The sequence below is a fragment of the Atractosteus spatula genome, chromosome 4 (genome assembly GCF_055471065.1).
Source record: "Atractosteus spatula isolate fAtrSpa1 chromosome 4, fAtrSpa1.hap1, whole genome shotgun sequence".
NCBI classification, from domain to species: Eukaryota; Metazoa; Chordata; class Actinopteri; order Semionotiformes; family Lepisosteidae; genus Atractosteus; species Atractosteus spatula.
Window position 1 is genome coordinate 11,381,924 of NC_142709.1, and position 20,820 is coordinate 11,402,743.

The 20,820-nt window shown below is 35.1% G+C and overlaps 1 protein-coding gene across 1 annotated transcript in view; it reads right to left on the minus strand.

Moving 5' to 3' along the window:
• Window positions 1-20,820, minus strand: part of nme7 (NME/NM23 family member 7) — an 82,438-nt gene that overhangs the window by 5,985 nt on the left and 55,633 nt on the right. Inside the window, exon 11 of the mRNA XM_088913083.1 lies at window positions 16,036-16,137. Coding sequence (XP_088769209.1) covers window positions 16,036-16,137 — 102 coding nt within the window. The remainder of the gene's footprint in view (window positions 1-16,035; window positions 16,138-20,820) is intronic.

Sequence of the window (20,820 nt, forward strand, 5' to 3'; positions counted from 1 at the left end):
TTCCCACTATATAAACATAAAAAGCAGGGGATATTTAGATTCTAAGTTCTTTTTAGAATCCAATTTAAGGAATTGGATTCAATAAGATTTAATCTTTAGATGAAGGAGAAAAAGTAAACAAAATTATTGCATTTAATGGATGTTTCCAAGCCTTATAGCGTAGGTCAATCAAAGTAGTCATATAACTTGCCCCTGAAAAGATTTTTTATAAAACTCCACATTAAACAGTAATCATTAATTCTTCAGGGCAAAAGGAAAAAAATCTGAAGAACAGTAACAAAAGAGAATTAGGACGTATGCCACATCAAGCTGTTCTTCTTTCCATATTGAAGATTTGGACGGAATAATGTAATTAAGTGTGATAAAAAAATGATCAAGCTCATTCCTTGAAATGTACTGACTGCAACTTCAAGTAAGCACCCCGGTGGTTAATTATGGACTATGACATGGTTACAATTCAATTGCAATGTCATTTACCCCCTTTAATACAAGAACAGTTGCTTTTATGTTACAGTCCTATCATCTTTAAAACATTGGCATGGATAATTTAACTAACCTGGATCCAGCACACTTTCTTGTGCTTCTCTTTTTCCTCAGTAAACAATCTCTCTGGTTTCAGCTGCTCATTAGACTGTACAAATGGGAATTAAGCCACAATGCGTAATGTATGCCTGCTTCTTTTATCTGGCAACACTGTCAAAAGACACCATACTGCTAATGAAAAGCTTTTGACTGAACGAGACCTATACCTCATGCCACTGTTCCTTCCTTTATTGATATAGCAAAACAATCATTTCAAAGGTCATATTTGCAAATATAGAGAGAGTGCACACATTTCTGAAAATATATTAGAGGTAAGCAAGCCACTGTCTAAATTATGCTCATACAGATATGTCCATTTCATAATTATCCATTTGGGATGATGGGAAGACTATGCAGTTCACATATTTCTATAGAGAGGCAAATAAGAGATGGAAAAACAGGAAAGCACTGTACTGCTGAAAGATCACTATGGAATGCCTGGCTAAGGCCGGCTCTTTGTAATTACATTAGTAACCCACAAATGACCTGCATTCAGAGAGCTTAATTTCATTTTAATGAGCCCTGTGGAGTGCTTATACTGATCTTCACACTATAACTGTCAGCTTTTGTTGGAAATAATAGCCTCTGACAGTTACAGAATTTTAGCATAGACACTGCTGTAGGTGTGACCTCTATATCTCATTCTTTATGAAATCTGTTAATTACAGGCATTTTTGAAGTATTTAAGCACAATGATAACTAGACAGGCCCTTAATATCTATGGACTAACAAACATAGACCTTTTTAATGTTGACCAAAAGCTTCTCCACCTTTAAAACACGGCTTTTTTTTAGAAATGCTAACACTAGCCTCAACAACATTCACCTCTTAACAACTCAGAATTGATTTGGCTAAAAGCACCCCAAGTCACGCAGATGAACATCTAGCTCTTCACAATGAAATTTAGAAAAGCCATCAAGAAGCACCAGGGCGAGGACAAGTTATGTGCAGAAGTGGTGAAGACTAGATCTCAGGAGACGACTGAATGGCTGTTTGAGCTATGTACAGTAACAATGCCTGATAAACGCAGACTCTCCCTTGAGAGGGGAAAAGGGAGTGATAATACAACAACTGGAGAAGATTTATCCATTTCTGAAGGGACTTTCAGCAGGAGGATCCTAGGAACATTAAAAATCCAGGTATATATTGTTCTGAGAAAAGAGCAAGCACCGTTCAGATCAGATATGGAGCATGATCATGTGTTGACCTTTGTAAGGTGCTGTGATTCAAGGTCATTCCAATCATGGTCCAACATTGATGGATTGGGTTTGGGTGTAACATCTTGCCTGGTAAGAAATTGCTGGCAGATGGTGAGAAACAGTGCATGTAGCCCAGACTCCAATATACCAATGACACAGTATGCTAAGAGAAGTTGTTGTTCTCTTAAAAAAGAGTATATTGTTTCCTGCATGTATTTGTTTTTCTTAGTTTTTACCAGGCTTGGCATTCAAGAGGTTAAATCATCACATCATCTGTGCCCAGGCTTAATAATGATGTGATTAAAAATGCAACAGTGAAAGTCAGTTGAGGGTATCATTATTCGGTACTGAATAATTAATCAAAATGACACCAAATATATTTAATTAATATCCAAAAACTGCATACTTGTTTTTGACAAATAGACATGCAAGAATTAGGATTTTTTTTCTGTGCAATATATCTGGATTGAGAGCTTCTTTGTGAACAGAAAGGAGTGAATACTAAGAGAAATATCTCCCAGCGACTCTGAGCCCTCTGCACAGGGAGCGGGGCCCGAAGGCACCGAGGCTGAGAAAGGTCCTCGTATTCGTCACACAGCCTGTTGCTGTGCCATGGCATCACAGGACAGTCCAAGGACCATGCAAACCCGAGCACAGGAGACCTCCTTTGCTGCCACAATGTCCCAGGGCAATAGCAAACACTTCATTTCTCAATCTAATCTCACAAAATTATCCATTCCGTGAATTCTAGTGCTAAAGTCAAACTCTGCTTTTGACTTGCCGTTCAGGCAACAGAGATACTGAAGCTACCTGTGAGCTGCATCCTTCCTAGAAAGTTAACTTCGTAGTGGACAAATGTTTCTAAATTAGTAACTTATAATTATAAAAGTTCTAAAAATAGAAACATTATAGATCTGTTCTTATTTAAGAGAGCTTTGCATTTTTAGTAAGTTCCAGCAAATAAAGGTTTACTTTTCTGATTACTACTGAAATGCTTTATTAATTGATTTTAAGTATGATAACTTTTACATGCACGATTAGCTGTATCTAAATCTGGAGAACAGAACTTACAATTTTCCATTTGTACCAGTTAAGTCCTGTCCCGTACTTTTAATAGGCTCTAAAACGTAGCGCTGGCAATTACATTAAGAAGCAGTTGCACCAGGGAAGAGTTGCATCTCACAGTAGTGTTTTGTTTCTAGACTTGTATCAGGATACATCACCAGACACTGGCTCGGGCTCTTGTGACCACAAAGGAGGAGCTGCTGTCTCCGAACAGTGACACTCTTACCGAGATAGCTTAACGAGATTCCCTTTGAAAGTCACGTCACTTATCAAACACATATAAGTTTTTGTTTCGTATTTAATACAGGACTGGTGTTTTCAGAGAGCATGAAGTGAGCCATGCAGAAAAAACCTGCTAAGCTGCAAGTAACATTTGCTAAAGGTACTGGTCATGTTGCAAGACGTTTTTTAAAATATATTTTATAATTTAAAATATTTTGTTTATTCCTGTCTTTTTAATGTTATATATATTTATACAGTGCGTACTTTTTTCTACTGAGTTATTGTTATATAAGGGACACAGAATATAATAGAGTCCTCAGAAAAAAAAGGCTTAGAGTATTATGTCTGAGCATGATGGCAGCTTAATGAGTAAGCACTATTAAGTTGAATAGAACTGGAATCAACTGTGTATTTTGCTTATCAAACGTGATTTGCTGTAACTCAATTCATTCCTTACGTCACTAGTTTAGATGTCATTAACTAATCTTTGCTGATAGGTTATTCCTACCTGTGTAATTAATTAGAAGATAAGCACATGAGAGTTATGTACTGATGACAGCAGCATAAGCTGGTGAAATGTTTGCACATTACAGTTACTTAATTACAGTTACATAATTATACCTTCAATTAACATGTTGACATGACTTCTCTAAAGGGCACTTCAGAAAAAGTGCAGAAATACCATTAAATGTTAAAATAACTCCTACAAAATAATACATTTAACTATTTTTATGCAATAACACAGAAGCTGATTTTAAATATCCAATGAGAGAGAAGTGAAATGAAAAAAATAAAGTTTAAAAAACTCTTTGTATTGACAGAGGAAGGATCAAATCAATGAATTCTTAACTGTTTCATTATCACTCTGTTCATGATAAGTTTGATTGCAGCTCCCTTTGCCAGATTTTAGTCCTTTGCCAGATTTTTTTGTGACTAAATATTAGCCCCTTATTACAATTACTAAAATTTATGCACCACAATGTCATGCACATACATCTCCTCATTTATCTTGCTAAAAATAGCTGTAATTGAATGAGCACTCTATTTTACGAGGCCACAGATTAAGCCCTCAGAGGACTGCCTGTACAGCCTGTAGCTTCATTGATGAATATTTGTTACTGTAGGCAATGTCGAATAAAGAGTATAAAATAAGGTAAAATATTATGTGCTCTTAAATCATGAGATGCAACTATTCATAATATGTCCAGCAAGACTGTGGGTGAGCAATACTGCTGATTCTTCTTCACTATAACATCTAGATTACTATTATTTGTATATATCCCTTAGATAAGTATAATAACTTTGATCAACACTACCTCTTCTAAATTGGCTAAACAGTTGCTAATAAGATATATTATATAATGAACTGCAATTCTATAGGTATGTATGGATGTTTTCAATATTCAGAAATCATGCATTTACACCTTAAAGAGGTACTACGTCTTTAAATATAATTTTTTATAGGGCTCACGTCTCATGATTATGATTGCTATTCATGACACTATATAATTACTGAAAAAATAATAGAAGCAGAAATCTGTTTCAGTTGCACAGGAACCCACACACCTGAGGAGTGATTCAAAACTTAAAATTACATTACATTTCCAAGCTCTGCCTCATTCCCAGAAAGCAAGAACATTGTGATGAGGATGGGTTCATTGCATGATGTATCATACAGGGACTTTGAGGAAACACACTGAAACTAAAAGAGAATAAATATTCCCAGGACATCACTTACACTTTCTATTAACATTCATCTAATGTTTGCTGTACCTGGTTTGAAACTAAACTATTACTTTTTAGAAAAGGTCAAATTAACACCAACTGTGCCAAAAGTTAAATTTACTTTTGTTTTACTCCAGTGTAGCAACTGAATTTTTACAAAAAGGCCCTGTGAAGAACACATGACGTACTCAAAGGACCCATATTTCAAATCATAGTGTCTCTGACATTGCTTAAAGCATCTGTCTTCTAGACAATCATAGATTTCAGTCATGGTCACTATGCTGAACTTTATGGTGATTAGAGTTTGGGTAAGGCATGCAGTTAGGTTAAGAGAGTGCTATATAAATATCTTCAAAGTAGCAGCTGTAGCTGTTGAAGTGACAACTAAATAAACAAACTAAAAAAAACAAACAAACTAAGCTCCATATTTTCTGTTGCTGGACTTAACATTCTTCCAGACACACAGGTCTGTACGTGCCCACAAAAGATCTCAATGTTCCCTTGTTGAATATCACGTTGATAAAGGTATTCATGCATTTAGAACGCATACTGTTTTAAGTATTGTACTTTAGAGCTTTCTGTACAGAAGGAAACTGGTTTTAGCAACAGATGAAGAGCTTTACTAAATATTTGTTAGAATTTAATTAATCTTTTTGTGAATCAACACATTAAAGGTAAAGGATGCTAAAAATAATTTTATTTGGGCCATAGATGTCTTCTTTATCTGTCAGTCTCATCAAAACCCCTAGAAAATTCAAGAAATACACTGAACTATTACCATTTCCCAAGTCCAACGTTTTCAAGGTGGTGAAAGATACTATAAAAGAAACTATAAAAAAGAGAGGTCATGGGATAGTTGTTTAGAAAACCCCTTTTGAAAATCTGGTATTTCAGTTACTGCAAACAGTGAAGTGGGGGTAAACTTTCTTCAGAAAATGGATTATTCCCATGGAAAACAACAACAGGCCACTCACATACATTAGCATGCAGGAACAATGTCATGAGAAGGCGGAAAGAAACTGGAAACTGGAAACAAAACTGTACATGAACTCAGGAAGAAAACGCAGACTCTACATAGAAGTCACCCCAGTACAAAATCAAGCCCAGAACCCAAGGACTGTGTGGCAGCAGAGTTAACCACTATTCAGTCATAAATAAAATAGACACATATTATCTTAGAATGGACAGAAAAGATTTTAGTTATTAGGTATTATTTCTAAATTGTGTGTCCAGCATAGTAAAAAATGAAGGATGCTTCAAGCAGCTGATGTACAGTACAATAACACCACAAACTTATGGGTCATCCTTCTAAGTTTTACAAAGATAATATCAAAATGCACAACACAAACATGTTTAACCGTTTAAAAAAAATATGTCAAAGAACATGCTTTGTTCTGTTGTTATACAGTCTGAGGCAACCTTTTGACTAACTTTAAGCTACTGTATTGGAAACAGAGCAATATTTGCTGTGTAGTGTTTTGGTTACATTTACTTATTTGCATATCAGCACATGATGTTGTAACACTTGTGAAATTATATTATTTTGAAGACACAAAATATTAATATACTTATGTTAGGAGTTGCTGTTTAACTAGATTACTTTCATCCCCGTTAAAATCTAAAAGTCAGCAAGCATCAGTGTAAAACTTCCATAGATGAATACTGTTGTAAAAATACAAACACCTTCTCAGGCTCTCTGGCATTCTCAAAAGCAATACTAACTACCCTATGAAAATTAGCATGACTGGACTACTTTACTGGAAATATCACCAAAACAGAACACACTGACATAGAAGGCTCAGAGAGATTTATGCTATGGATTAAATTACTTGTAAATAGCAAATTAATGACATCCAAGCTCAAACACTGAAAGGCTATATCACAGAGCATGAAGTATACTTAGAGGTATTAATGACGCAACTGATGAGCACTGAATCCAATAACATTAGTTGAGTTCTTAATGGTTCTCAGTATAATAAATGTTAACAACAAAGCATATCCCAAACTGATAAAAGTTTTGCAGTATGTGTCCAAATATCGATTTGAATGGTTAATATATGTACCTTCTTGTAAAACAAGTGAAATAATAGGCTGTGGACCATACTGTACAACTGTGCAATAATACCACAGCATGACATCTATATTGTCTTGTAATAGACCTTATCTATAATGTAAGGTGTGCCCGTATGCAGACTGTTTCCCCTTTTCTATTTGCCAATTAAATTTAAAAGGGGATGTATGATTAGTAATAAATTCCTCCATTCTCTGTTTTTCCCAAAATATATGTATCTTCAGTTTGGGATTTCCTCATTTCAAGATTCTTCTATCACATAATTTATATCCTCTAATTTGAAAAATAATTTAGTCTCAGTTAACGGTTTGATTACACAAAGAAGAGTGATATCCAGACCTCTGAGCTTAATTTCAGCCATATGAATTCCCAAAACTGCCAATGCGCTCATCAAATTAACCATTTTACTTATTCCTTGAAAACCATTATTAAGACATAAAACAAATGAGAACATTAGGAAATTGGGGTCTCCTCAAAGTATCATTCATCAGCATAAAACATTTAAAGTAATTTTATTCTTTAGCAAGACTCAGAAGAAACATTTCAGATTTGAGATTATTTCAGGGAGCATAGCTGAATATAATTAGGCTTGGAAACCTGAGGACTAAAGGCTATGTAAGAAATGGGCTGGAAAATGGAAACACAAATCTACTAAAACTCTATTAAAATGCCCTTCACATCATTTTAGAACAGTACATCTTGTTCTTAGCCGAGGCTACCATATAGTACCTACAGTATGTAAAGGCAATACTGCTCAAACAGTCTCACAGGGACTAGATACATCCATATTAAGGAATTAATTTAAATTTGATTTAATCTCAGTAAAAACGTACATGAGCAGATCTATTAGGTAGCTAGCAAGGCACCTTCATCTGTACTGTGCGTAATCTGAAAAATCTGAATGAAAAATCATGCAGTGCTCCTTCTAGATCTTTACAAGGTCACATACAGTGATGTGAAAAAATGTGAAAGAAACCCCACATGATTCTATGGTTTCATATTAAGACATATCTGACATTCACCTAGTCCTCACCAAGTGCTAACAGTAGATAAATCTAACCTAATGTGACACATAACACACTTAAATTTTACTTTCATTATTAATTAATAAAAATAACATGTGGAACCCTTTCTTTTTCACATTACTGTAACATTTCTATATTTAAACTTATTGCAATATCATAAATGCAAAAATCTTGTGACCCACGAGGCTTCTATGACATACAAATCTTTAAATTGATGTCCTAAAATAATTTATGAACTTTGAAGCTCAAACGTTTTATACTAGAATATCATCTCTGTTAATCCCATTTGAAAATGACCACATTTCCAACCAAATGCTAGGCTGTTATCAGAACTTTAGGTTCAAATATTTTTGCAACACATTCTGAAATATTCTAAAAGGTTGAACAGAAATAAATCACAACTTGTGACGAATTTAATGGTGGGATTAGAGATGGATAGAGAGGTCTATACTGTTCATAAATTAACTGCATACTAGAATCTTCTACAGGGATGGGTACAATTAATTTAAATTTGAAGAAACCATCCATTATCAGAAAACAGTGGTACTTTCTTGGTAAAAGTAATGGACTGGCAAGCTAGAGCTTTCCTGAAAACAAAGAGTACCTGGCAAAGCAATGCTATGGACAGGACATACACACAGGGCGTACACACAAACACCCAATCTCAAGATTCCAATGAACCTAGTAGCATGTCTTTAGAAGATAGGAAGGTACCGAAACACACAGAACAAATCAGTGTAATCATGGATAGAGTATGACAACTTCATGCAGTAGAAGTGTGCAAGGGGTTGATGTGGGCTTGGAATTTTTTTTGTATTATATTTTAAAAAGGTTACAACACAGATTCTTTAGTGTACTTGAGTGATTCAAGCATCAGAGGCACATAGAAGGAAACGAGCATTAGGGTCTCTTTTTAGCTTGTGTGCTGATTGAAAGTAAGGAGCACTTAATTTACTAGACAGAGAGAAGGCTATAAAAAGAAAAGATCAGAGCTGGGGTGAGAAAACATTGAGGCATTATTTTTGTCCTTTGGTTTGTATTTTATTTTGCTGCAAAATTAATTACTCTCTGTGTGATATACAATGTACAGTTGTAAATCACATTTGTTCAATAAAGATATGACAATGTAAAATGTTGTGTGTGTTGTGTGTTAAATAAGACTTTATTTATTATTATGACTTAGATGAAGATCAGATCACATTTTAGGAGCCATTCATGCAGAAATCCAGATAATTCCAAAGGGTTCACAAACTTTTTCTCACAACTGTAAATGGATAACTATTCAGCATGGTGACACAGTGGTTAGCATTGCTAACCTGGCCTCAATTCCTGGGGTGCTATCCCCATGTGTCTTCTCCCCATGGTCGCATGGGTTTCTTACAGGTGCTGCAGTTTCCTCCCACATACCAAAGACATACTGGTAGGTTAAGTGGCTTCTGGAAAAAGTGGCCCTGGTGTGAGTGTGTGTTTGTATTTCTGTGTGCCCTGTGACGGACTGGTGTCCCGTCCAGGGTGTATCCTGTCTTGTGCCCGTTGACCCTGTATTGGAGAAAGTGGCTAGAAAACAGATGAATGTATGACTATTTGCTGGCCTGTGAGAAAAGGTTAGAAAGTCATTCAATTAATCTACATTTAATTAATAATATATTTGGTTGAGCTGAAACTTTGGGGAAAGGGGAAGAGGATTTACTAATTAATTCTATACATGGATTTAAACTAAAATCCAGTCAATAACATGTAAAAATGCATCATAATCACAGCATAATCAAAGCTATAATGTAATACATATTAAGTGTCGTAGTATGGTTTGACTCTTTGAACTCCAAAAGATGCATCTTATTTTCTGAAATTAATTTTCAAAATCATTCTGTGTGCTGAACCATTTTTTTATTTAATAAGAATGTAAAAACAAACGGAGGGATTTAAGCTCTACTGCACAGGAGGTCCTTAACAATTATGCAATGCTCAGCAAGCTATTTTTCATGCATCAAAATTGAGATGTTTATTTGGCTAACACTGAGCCTATAGATTATTTAGAAATTAAATATAAACATAGCTGATCATTTTAGATATGCACATTTATTAAAAAGGCATGTGGTAACCTTTTTAAAAATAAATCTTTCATTGGAAAGATTTTTCCTTGATCCTACACAGAAGCCCACCCACAGTTATTTCTAAATCCCATGGTGGTTTTTGAATCTCACACTGCATCATACTTGACTGCTTTTTTTTAGTATTCTTGAATACCCATGGTCATGAAAAAGGGTGTGGTCAGAACAAAAACTGACAAAAACTCAACTCGAAGTATAAAACATCTTCAACAAATGAAATGAAAATAATGTTTAATAGTATCAGAAACTATTTTGTAGTCTTAAAATATAAATATCATAAAACGAACTAGCAATCGTAAGTTAAACACCAAGAACATGGGGGTGAGTTTACAATGTTTGCTAAAATTTTTTTTTACTAAACTACCAAGCTTTTGGAATGCATAAGTATAAGGTATAATATCTAGGGTGCTGAAAGTTCCCAGGGGCACAATCAGGTCCATCATAAGGAAAGAATAAAGAATCCCCCAGTCTCTTCCTAGAGCAGGTGGTCCTCCCAAACTGAGAAATTGGGTAAGAAGGACTTTGATAAGAAGAGAAGAGACAAAGAACCCAACTAACATCCTACAGTTTCAGGGGACAATAAACTGTGCAGCACTAGACATACAGCATTTAGCTTCTAATATTAGATATTAGAAAGAAGACTCTTCTGAGAAAAGACTACATAAGAAGGTACATGGCAGACCGTGAGACCATGCAACCGAATATTCTCTGGTCTGATAATACAAAAATTGAACTCAAAGCACTGTGTTTGCCACAAAATCGACATGGCTCATCATCTGTGTAAGACTATCCCTACCATGACAAATGATGGTGGCAGCATCATCTTATGGGGATGCTCTTCAGCGGGAGGCACTGAGGCACTTGTAAGCATAGAGGGAACAATGAAAAGAGTGAAATACAGGCAAACTGTTGAGGGGAATCTGCTTTAGTCAGCAAAAGACCTTAGACTGTGGCGAAGATTTACATTCCAACAAGACAAGACTTCAAGCATACAGCCATAGTGACACTGGAAAAGTAAATGTTCTTGAGCGGCCTAGCCAAAGCCACGACATGAATCCTATTGAGAATTTTTGGGAGGACTTGACGATTGTGGTTCACTGAACTTGACAGAGCATGAAAAGAAGAAGATATTTCTGTTTGTGATCATTCATACATTACAGAATAAAAATGTTGTTTGAATCATGGGAAAAATCATATCGATGAATTAGAAATTCTGATTATAACAATTTTTGCAATTGTTTGGGGTGGGGTGGGGGCTGAGTACCTTCTGTAGGCACTACATATACAGGTGCATGTAAACACAACTTTGTGTTAAATAATAAATGATGAGTAGTACAAATTGCTTTCACAGCAATGTGTTACTGCATCCTAAATGGGACACCAGTCTATCACTGGTTACACAAATTAAAGACACCAATTAAGCTTCCCATCATGTCTCTGTTAGGTGGGAGAAATCTGGAGCATCGAGAGAAAATCCACGCAACCATGGGGACACGATACCATGCAATATCCGGACAGAAGCCCCAATCAGATCTGATATCCAAGAGCTGTCACAGGACTATGATGGCCTCACTTGTTTTTGCTACTGATAATAGTTCTTTTGTAATGTAAGCTCAGGGTGTGGCAAATGGGACCTTGAAAAACAACGACAGGGCAATTTCCCCTTATTTACATGAAACTTTTCTCATGAAAAGGAATTCGAACCTGGTTTTCTCAGATTGGATTAACACTTCTCTTTTAGCTAGAGGAATGCACGTAATATGTGAGAGCTACGTTAGAAATTCCTTACTGTAGAGGAGATTTTCAGTGCACGTGAACCCCTAGGAAGGATAGTATATATATATATTTGTGTCGTTACAAGTTAAGTATGTGGTGCTGACTAAAATATCACCAGTGATGTTTGTTTTTGTGCTCACGCAAAGGTTTACAGACAAGGTCAAGCACCCAGAGCTGGTTGTCATGACAGTGGTCTGAGTAAAATGAGATTCAAACTGCCTGTCAATAAACTTTTAACCAGTCTTATGTGAAGATATTTTTTAAAGTGGAGTGACATGAAAACCAAGACATTTTAGGACGAGCAAGGAAATAAGCAAGACTGATACAAGGAGAAATGCATAAACCACTAAGAATACACATCCACTAGCATTAAAATAATAATACCACACTACTATCACACTTCAATAACAGAGACATTTCTTTTATTAAAGAAAACATAATATGTTCCACAGAATTACTTAAAAAGTCACTCTGAGAGAACAAAAGGACAATGAAGTGTCATGTAAGGTATATTAGAACAAACAAAATAAAATCAGAAATGCTTTATCATTCAAACATTTAGTGGAATTTAACTGTATGAAATACTTATACAGTTAACACAATTATACCAGCTCACTATCATATATCATACAGCTACCCAATATCAGTCTAAGAAAAACTTCACGAAAAAAAACATCCATCCATTTTCTAACCGCTTTATCTAACCTGGTAAGCAATGAGTATAAGGCAGGATACACCCTGGATGGGACGCCAGTCCACTGCACAGACAGAAACACACACACCAGGGCCAATTTTACAGAAGCTAATTAACCTACCAGTATGTCTTTGGAGTATGAGAGGAAACTCCACGAGCACCTGGAGGAAACCCACATGAACACGAGGAGAACATATAAACTCCACGCATATAGCCCCCCAGGAACTGAACACAGGGTTCTAGTGCTGTGCTGTGAGGCAGCAATTCTAACCACTATGCTGCCCTTCATGAAGAAACCATCCAAAACAAATTTCTTCAGGTCTTCTGCAGCTTGCAGGGATATTACCTATATTTTAGAGGTCATTCAAAATCTGCAAGATGTCAACATTTTGTTGAACAGGGGTGCTCTGAGACATGCATCGACATGATACTGCTTATTTTCTTATGTTGTGATAACACAATGTAACTAAGGAACAAGTGATAGGTTTATTCCATGCTGAAAAGAGAAGAAAGGAAACACAAGGAATAAACCTATTACTTGTTCCACTGCAGCCTACGCATGCTGACGCAGATATTCACCTGAACCACAATGTAACTAGGAGAGCTCAAGTGCCAGCCAGCTTTCACTGATATTCCACTTCTGAAATTGGGAGGTCAATAATGCCGGTGTCCATTATAGAGGTCAGTAATCCCATACTGACTAGACCAGTGAGACACAAATGGGGCCCCGTAGGTTGGAGAAGGAATTCCACAACTGAGCCAATCGGAGCTCATTCAGCCTTTAGTGGAAATAACACTTCACATCTGTGCTGCTTTCTGGTTGTTTAAAAAGTGGTTGATTTAGTGAATGCAGCTTAGTCTGAAGAGAAATGTGCAGTAAAAATGTTAGCCTCCATCTTTCAAAAGCTCATCATTTTAATCAATCAATTTTATAAGGTTATTTCATTGTGTGGTCATCTTTATTTTAGTGCCTGGGTTCGATACCTAGATTTCCAGGCTTCAGGGCACACAATACTACACAATATGACACTAATACACAATAGACTGATGTGCAATTATCATATTAATACAGCAATTAAAGTAGGCCTGCATTGTTTTTTTAAAGCTATAAATATATGTTAATCAAATTCACATTCATGAAAAACCTATTTTTATTGTGGAAAGATATTATAATGGAGTAAATCTTTAAAAATTATCCAATTAAATTGAGTAGAATGTAAATTTCAAACTAAATTCAAACACTATTTTGTGAAGAAACAAAATGTGAAGTTATCCAGCAATACAGTGTACATGTCTGTTACATATGTATTAAATAATTTCTTTTTGTTTTTTGTCTCTTCGAATAGAATGTCCTCTATACGACAACAGCACATTATGGTTCAGAGCAGATCCACCAACCTGTTGAAGCTAGGATTAAGCAATTTTGTTACTCCTGTGGAGCCAGGACAATGTCCTGCATGTTAGAGGTAAAAACTACATCACCTCTCAACAGTAAATAATCTATTGTATTTTTTTAGGGAATTGTACTTTTTAATTCAACATAAATATGGCAATTCTTCACAAAGACTTTTTAAAAACAGACTAGACTTGAATTGATACGAAAACAGCTTGCTCTGGTACAAGGGCATACTGTATATACAGTGGCTGAGCTACAATTAAAGCTAAGAAACTAACCAAAATAATTATTATTGGCAACAGAACAGTAGAAGAAAAAACCCAACATTACATTTCATTTTCTAAAACTCTCAGTCACAGAGACATTCACAACATGCATTTTGCTAATGCTGAAACATTCTTGGTCTACCATTCCATTTGATTACCTCATATTATGATAAAGAAATGAGAGTACAAATATTTTTTAGAAAAATTCTGGTAGACCTTCATTACAGTTGCCTTGGTGAATTCATAAATGTTGTTATAAAGGTCTGCTGTGAAACTAGTTAAATGATTTAATCACAGGAAAATGTCACTGTGCACTTATCCTGACCAAACGTATATTTATTTTACACTACTTTTTTTGGACAGTGAATAAGTAGACAAAGTCTACTCATGTGAATACAGTGAACAATGCTGCCAAATCATTTTTTTCAAAAAAATCCTTTGAAAATGTGATATTAGCTGTTTACTCTTCCACTTGTTAAGAAACAGCCTGCAGAATTTTGATAGAGATCAAAATTAAACATTTTACTTCTAAAATCTAAAAAATCATGCACTTTGGTATTTTTTATGTTTCCAAACTTTCAGTTAAATCTGCCAAATGTGTAAATTTCAGTTATGCTTTGGTCAGTGTTTAACTGAATTGCAATACTGAATTTTTCAAACAAAAACAATACTAGCATGAAATAATATCTGGTCAACTCCTCCCTCTGTATAGAAATTTATTCTGCTTTTGTATGCTATACAATATTTTTACCCAAGTGTTTAAACACAATTCTTTAACCATCTTAAGATAAAATTTGGCATTATCTGCATACAAACATTTAAAATACAGAAAGACATTACATCTTACGAAAACGTCCATTCAGTCAGCAAATGCAATATTAAACCTTACCAGAAGTTAATAACAAAGTCCATTCTATTATCAGAAATGTCTTTTATACCACTTTTCAGGGTAATGAACTCTTGCCCAAGGCAAAGACTATCTTAAGTGTTATCTTATGGAATTTGACACATTATCCACGTAAGACCTGTGTCTTGTACATTTCTGTCAGTCTACATACAATTTTGAAAAGCCATAAGAACCAAAGGCAAGTTCTGCAAAGCATTTAAAGGGACTAGACAAGTTCAACAGAATATATAGCACAGAAATACTTTCAGTGCACGCATCAAGAGTGTGTTAAGCTATTTATGTAGTGTGAAAGCAACTTTTAATACAAATTAGTATTTATATGTCAAAGTACAAGTACAGTATCTTCTGTGTTTTCATTTTAAATGAAGACTAGCACTTAAGATAAAGGTCATTCATAATTGAATGTTTTCTAAAATTTATTAATAATGGCATTTTATTGGTTTTGATCTGGTGTGCATATGCAATCAAAGCATTGTAAGCGAGCTAATTAGGTAATTTAAAATGGAAGTAAGGACAAGTACACTATGTTATCTTACCTGGAAAAAATAACAGAGAAGAATTTTTACTTTTTGCATAAAGTGAAAGTGTTATGTTAAAGCAAAGTACATTTTGTAACGATGCAACAAACTCTGCAATCCAACATGTATTATTCACTTACCATCCAATTGAAATGATTACAAAAATGTGAATGTGTATAACAACAGATAGCTTAATAATACCGTCCTATTATGATATTGTTGAGTTGAAATATGAATGAAAAATAATATAAAATATGATTCATATGAATTTATATTAATCTATTTTTTTATTTTATTAAAAATAAATAACAAAGCACAATGGCAGAGAACAGTGGGATTTCACGGAGTGCAGGCTGAGTTTTGTGTGTAGCTTGGGGAAGTTAAAATGATGCTGAAAGCCAGACTCCATTTCAGTTTTTGAGAGTCAGAGGTGTTATGGAAATATGGAAGCATGGGAAAGCTCTTGCTAATAACTCACAGGGTCAGCAGGCCCGCAGAATTCTCGAAATGTCCTTGGTACCTCTGTTCCACGGATTTCTAATGCCATACAAGGTCCCGAGCACAGCTCAGCTACCATACTCTGTCAGAAAGCAAACAAAAGAAAACAGAGTTTTTGTGAAGTACACAGAGCATAACAATAAAAGGGCCTTTTGTTTATGGAAAGCAGCCGACAGACATGCAGTGAGCGGCTCAGCAACTTTAAGAGGCTCAGGTTTCGAGGCAAAACCCCCCCAACAATTGTATCCATTATACCCTACCATTATCGTTTTTTTTTCTCAGAATGGCAATTTAAATGCTATGAAATTTAGCTTTTGCTAGTTATCTGAGATTACAAGGATTGTGTGTAAGATTATGGTAGATTGTACTTTTAAAAATAAAAAGTTAAAATAGTAAAAGTTTTGTGTGGGTGGCTTAGCGCCTTAGGCCACACAAAGTTACTCTCACACATTGTTCCATTTGTCGCACTGGGGTGGGAGATCCCAGTAGTTGCTTGATATTAACGGGTTCTATATGTGCATTAGTAGAAAACAGTACATTTTAGAAAGCCATTACAAACTAACCTACAGAATTCTACATTTATTGTAATACATTAACATCTGATTTAAGGTGTACAGCTACATATTTAATCAGTTATTCTTACAATAGACAGTAAGTAATAAAGCTACAATAAATTTGGCCTGATTTTGAATAAAGCAGTTTAGACAGAATCCCAATGTAATTTCAAAACTGTTAAAAAACACGAATTGCTGTTTTTTAAATAAACATTTTCTTTCTTTGTCCACCTGCTGCAGAGCTCTATAATGAACATTCCTGTTTTACTTTTAAAGTGACTCTCAGATTACAAAAAATATATATTGATCTGAAAGGAAACCTTTATTCTCTCAAAGAAAACAGAAAAAAAACTCAGACATTTGCAGGATATTGAATTTTAAATATCAATAAACTAGGTCAACAGGGTTGTTGTAATTGAGAATGAGCTTTAGTCTTGTGATTATTAGACATGATGACTGTACATCTCCAAACAGGGCAGAACAGAAACTTGCTGAGAGATGCAGAAGGTAACAGGAAATACTCTTGGCAGGTAATTAGAGGAGAATGCTTCTTGTGTAACTGACTCAATAATAGACTGTTTTGTAAAGAATAGAGCTGTGGACTAGCTCAATGTCCTTGCTAATTTTAAACAAATACTAACAGCCCTGGTAATGACTGACTTCAGGTAGAGAACAAATTCCCAGGGACACTGCTAAGACAGATCAAAACATGATCATTTTTGGCAAATCAATCTGAAAAAATACACTACCTTACCAGTGTTGTTCACATGCTCCTGAGACGTTTATTATGCAACGAATACAAGTGCTGAAAATGTTGCATGTTCTATAATATGGCATAATAATTGCAATGTGAAAAAAAAGAACAGAAACTGGAAACAGTTACGGACTTGTTTGTATATAGAAATTACTACAGTAGCGTGAGAAAAAAAACAGGAACCCAGAACTTATACTTAAAACAGCAGTTGTATGTTTTCTGGGTCTCTGCTGCATTAGTGCAGCTAAATGAACACATCTTTGTTGCCAAGCCAGAAACAGACAGTAATGAGTTTCAGGAGAAGACAGTGAGAGCTTAGCCCTTGCAACAGAAAGCACTGTATAACACAGCATTTAATTCACAGTGAAGGGTCTAAGGACAAGCAACCTTGCAGATAGGTGACTTTCAGCTTACAGGGAGATTTGATATTAATGGGTTCCTTGACCAGGTCCCAAAAGCAAAAGTAATACTATTAAAATACAAATATTCAAGGCACCTTAAATGTCAAATGAAGACACCTTCAGAATACAAAAAAAAAATGTTAAGGAATGTGTGGCTTTGAAAAGGGTCTTCTTATCTAATCAAAGCAGAAGTCCTGAAAGGGAAGCTGTATTAGGATTCCCTTAGGCTGCAGTGCCAGCAAGGTCAAGTGTTCTTAAGAAGTCTAAATATAAAGTAGTCACAAAACATTGTCCTTCTACAAGGAATTGCTTATTTTTAGTTTGTTCCTTAATTTTTACAATCACTGTTTAGTTTATAAATGAGATATATACATATACAGTATACACTATTCATAGATAAAAAGTATCTATAGGATATGGCTTTTCAAACAATTTGCTCTGAATAAGTTTTTGTGTACTACAACCACTCTCATTTTTTTTAGATCTGTACAATGTATTTGTTCTTTCAATAATTCTTTACAAATTTACCTTAGAATACAAAAAAAAACATCCTGATGTTCAGAAGTACAGAGGTAAAATATAATCATAATTCATAATTAGTAATGAACTGTATCATCTGTAATACATTACTTCAGTTATCTTCATGGTATTTTTTATTACCAGATTTTTGCACTGTTTAGTCAGAAGTTAAGGCATTAAATGTTACATAATACCTGTTACAAAAAGTGCCTCAGTAACCTAAATCAATTGATGGTACAGTAAACTGTATATATAAAAAAAGTTTAAACTTTTTCCATCATTTGTGTATAACAGACTTTTCAACAGTGCATTATAGATCATAAAGATGTTGCATGGGATGTATGGGTTACTACCACAGATAAAGGAAAATGTGCTGAAGTACAGCACAGGTTTGAAAATGCTGTCCCCGCTATTCACTCTTCCCCTTGTTGAGAAACAGTCTAGAAAATTTTTAATAGATCAAGACCAAAACAACATTTATTTTATTTTGTTAAGGACTATAATTAGGATTAACCTAATCATATATAACATGTTGCAAAACAGTTAAAGACAGTGCAACATCAAACAGATGTGTTCTTCTAAATGCATATTCCTGTGTAGTTCAAGTGAGGTTACACCTTACTATCAGTGAAAGTAACTGAAATCCTAAAGCACAGAAAGCTAAAGGTATCATTTATGTGCGGTAGCCTTTGAAGTAATACAATGGGGAGGAGATCTAACTAACATGCTATCAAGGCTGCTCAAGGAACTAAAACGTTTACTACCTTTCTTAATGATAGCATGGAACCTGCACAAGTGTGATTAAAGTATATTGCAGATCATAGTATCTGGGTTCACACAACCAACTTTAAACTCCAATTGTGTTACATCATTCCTACATTAGTCTCCACTTGTTTTTGTATATTGTACACACTTAAAATAATGAGTGTTCTCTCACTTTGTTATATTTTTAAGATAACATAGTATTAAGTAGAGTTTGTAGTGTGCAATGAAAAAAGACAAAATTAAATGTGTCAAGTTCAAAATTAGAAAGAGAGTGAAAAATAAAATGGGTAGAAAAGGCTGGCTAGATAAGCTCTCCCAGATTAATAAAATACTCTAAGACACAAAAGTAAAATACTGCCTTGAATCCCATGCACAGTGAAACAAATAAGTGTGAATTATTTACAGGGTAAACACAAAATAGTAAGAAGACACATAATTTCCTAAAACACAATAAATTTACTAAAACTAAAACTATCCAAACAACAGTAGAGAGCTAGGAAAATTGAGGCACAGGGCAGGGGCAGTACAAAATTAAGTTAAACCACACAAAAATAGTACTTTCCCTTAAGTCATTACCTTAAAAACTAGACTTACAAGACACTGGTTCCAAATAACTACTCATAATTTCTAAAAAAACTCACTAAAATACTTGTAAACTCTCTTTATTACTCCCAACTGCTCAAATCCTTCACACAGGACAAAGACTTGCATTTAAGCACAAAAACACCACCCTCTTGTCCAGGCCTAGTCAATGATATAACCATTTAATTAAACCTGAAACAGGAGGAGGTCTACAATGCTGCAGACACAAGTTACATTACTGCCCCCCTCCCAGCAAGCATCATTATCTGCTCACAGATTAAGCTTCTGTATAGCCCAATTCCTGTACAAAGGTGTATGCCTTCATTTTGCCTTATGAAGTATTGCTTATGGTCTGCGACTTCTATTCTGAAATCTAGGGAGATGCACTATAATGAAGGATTTTTTTTAAGATGGAGCCCAGTGATTGCTGGTGTGTGAAGCGACTGGATAAAGTAGAATGTTTAGTTTCCAACTTGAACTTTCATCCAATATTTTAGATTAATCAGAGCCTGTCTAATAGAGAGGTACCACTTCTCAATTGCAGGACTCTTTTTCATTTACCCTTTCTCTTTGTAGGAATTTTAAGTCTTAAATATACAGCTGAGATTTCCTTGCTGGTATTCCTCAGGGAGAAGACTGCACCCAAACCAACAACTAAGGCTTTTATGTGATTGAAGGAAGGGGATCCTAAGGATAGGTGCGCTGATTATCGCATTCCTCAATGTGGAGAAGGTGTACTCATCTCTCAAGGCAAGCCTGAGCTTAGTTTTCATCCTTGTAACATTTAATGGAGGAAGGATGATGTTGGCGAATCAGGTAATGAAATGTTGGTGTTAGATGACTAGGCCAGAAATGATCCCACTCTTTTAATGGTGGTATGGTTGGGATATGAAAGGAAAGCCTACACTTTTTCCACCCGAGGATGAACTGTGTGTCATTTACCATAGTAAATCTGATATATTGGTCCTCAGTGCAAGCAAAAGAACATTTGGTTCTGCTGAGTTAAGACAGCTTAAATGGATCTTCTGAAGCATGGTGTGGCCAAGGGATACATGGACTTGCCAGAAGGAGATGATGATGTCGAGAAATAGGCAGTAGAAAAAATAATAATAATGGTCCAAAAGGATGTTGTTCATCCACCTTTGGGATTTGGAGGTGTCCCATGCAAAGTGCATATCAATAAAGTCTAA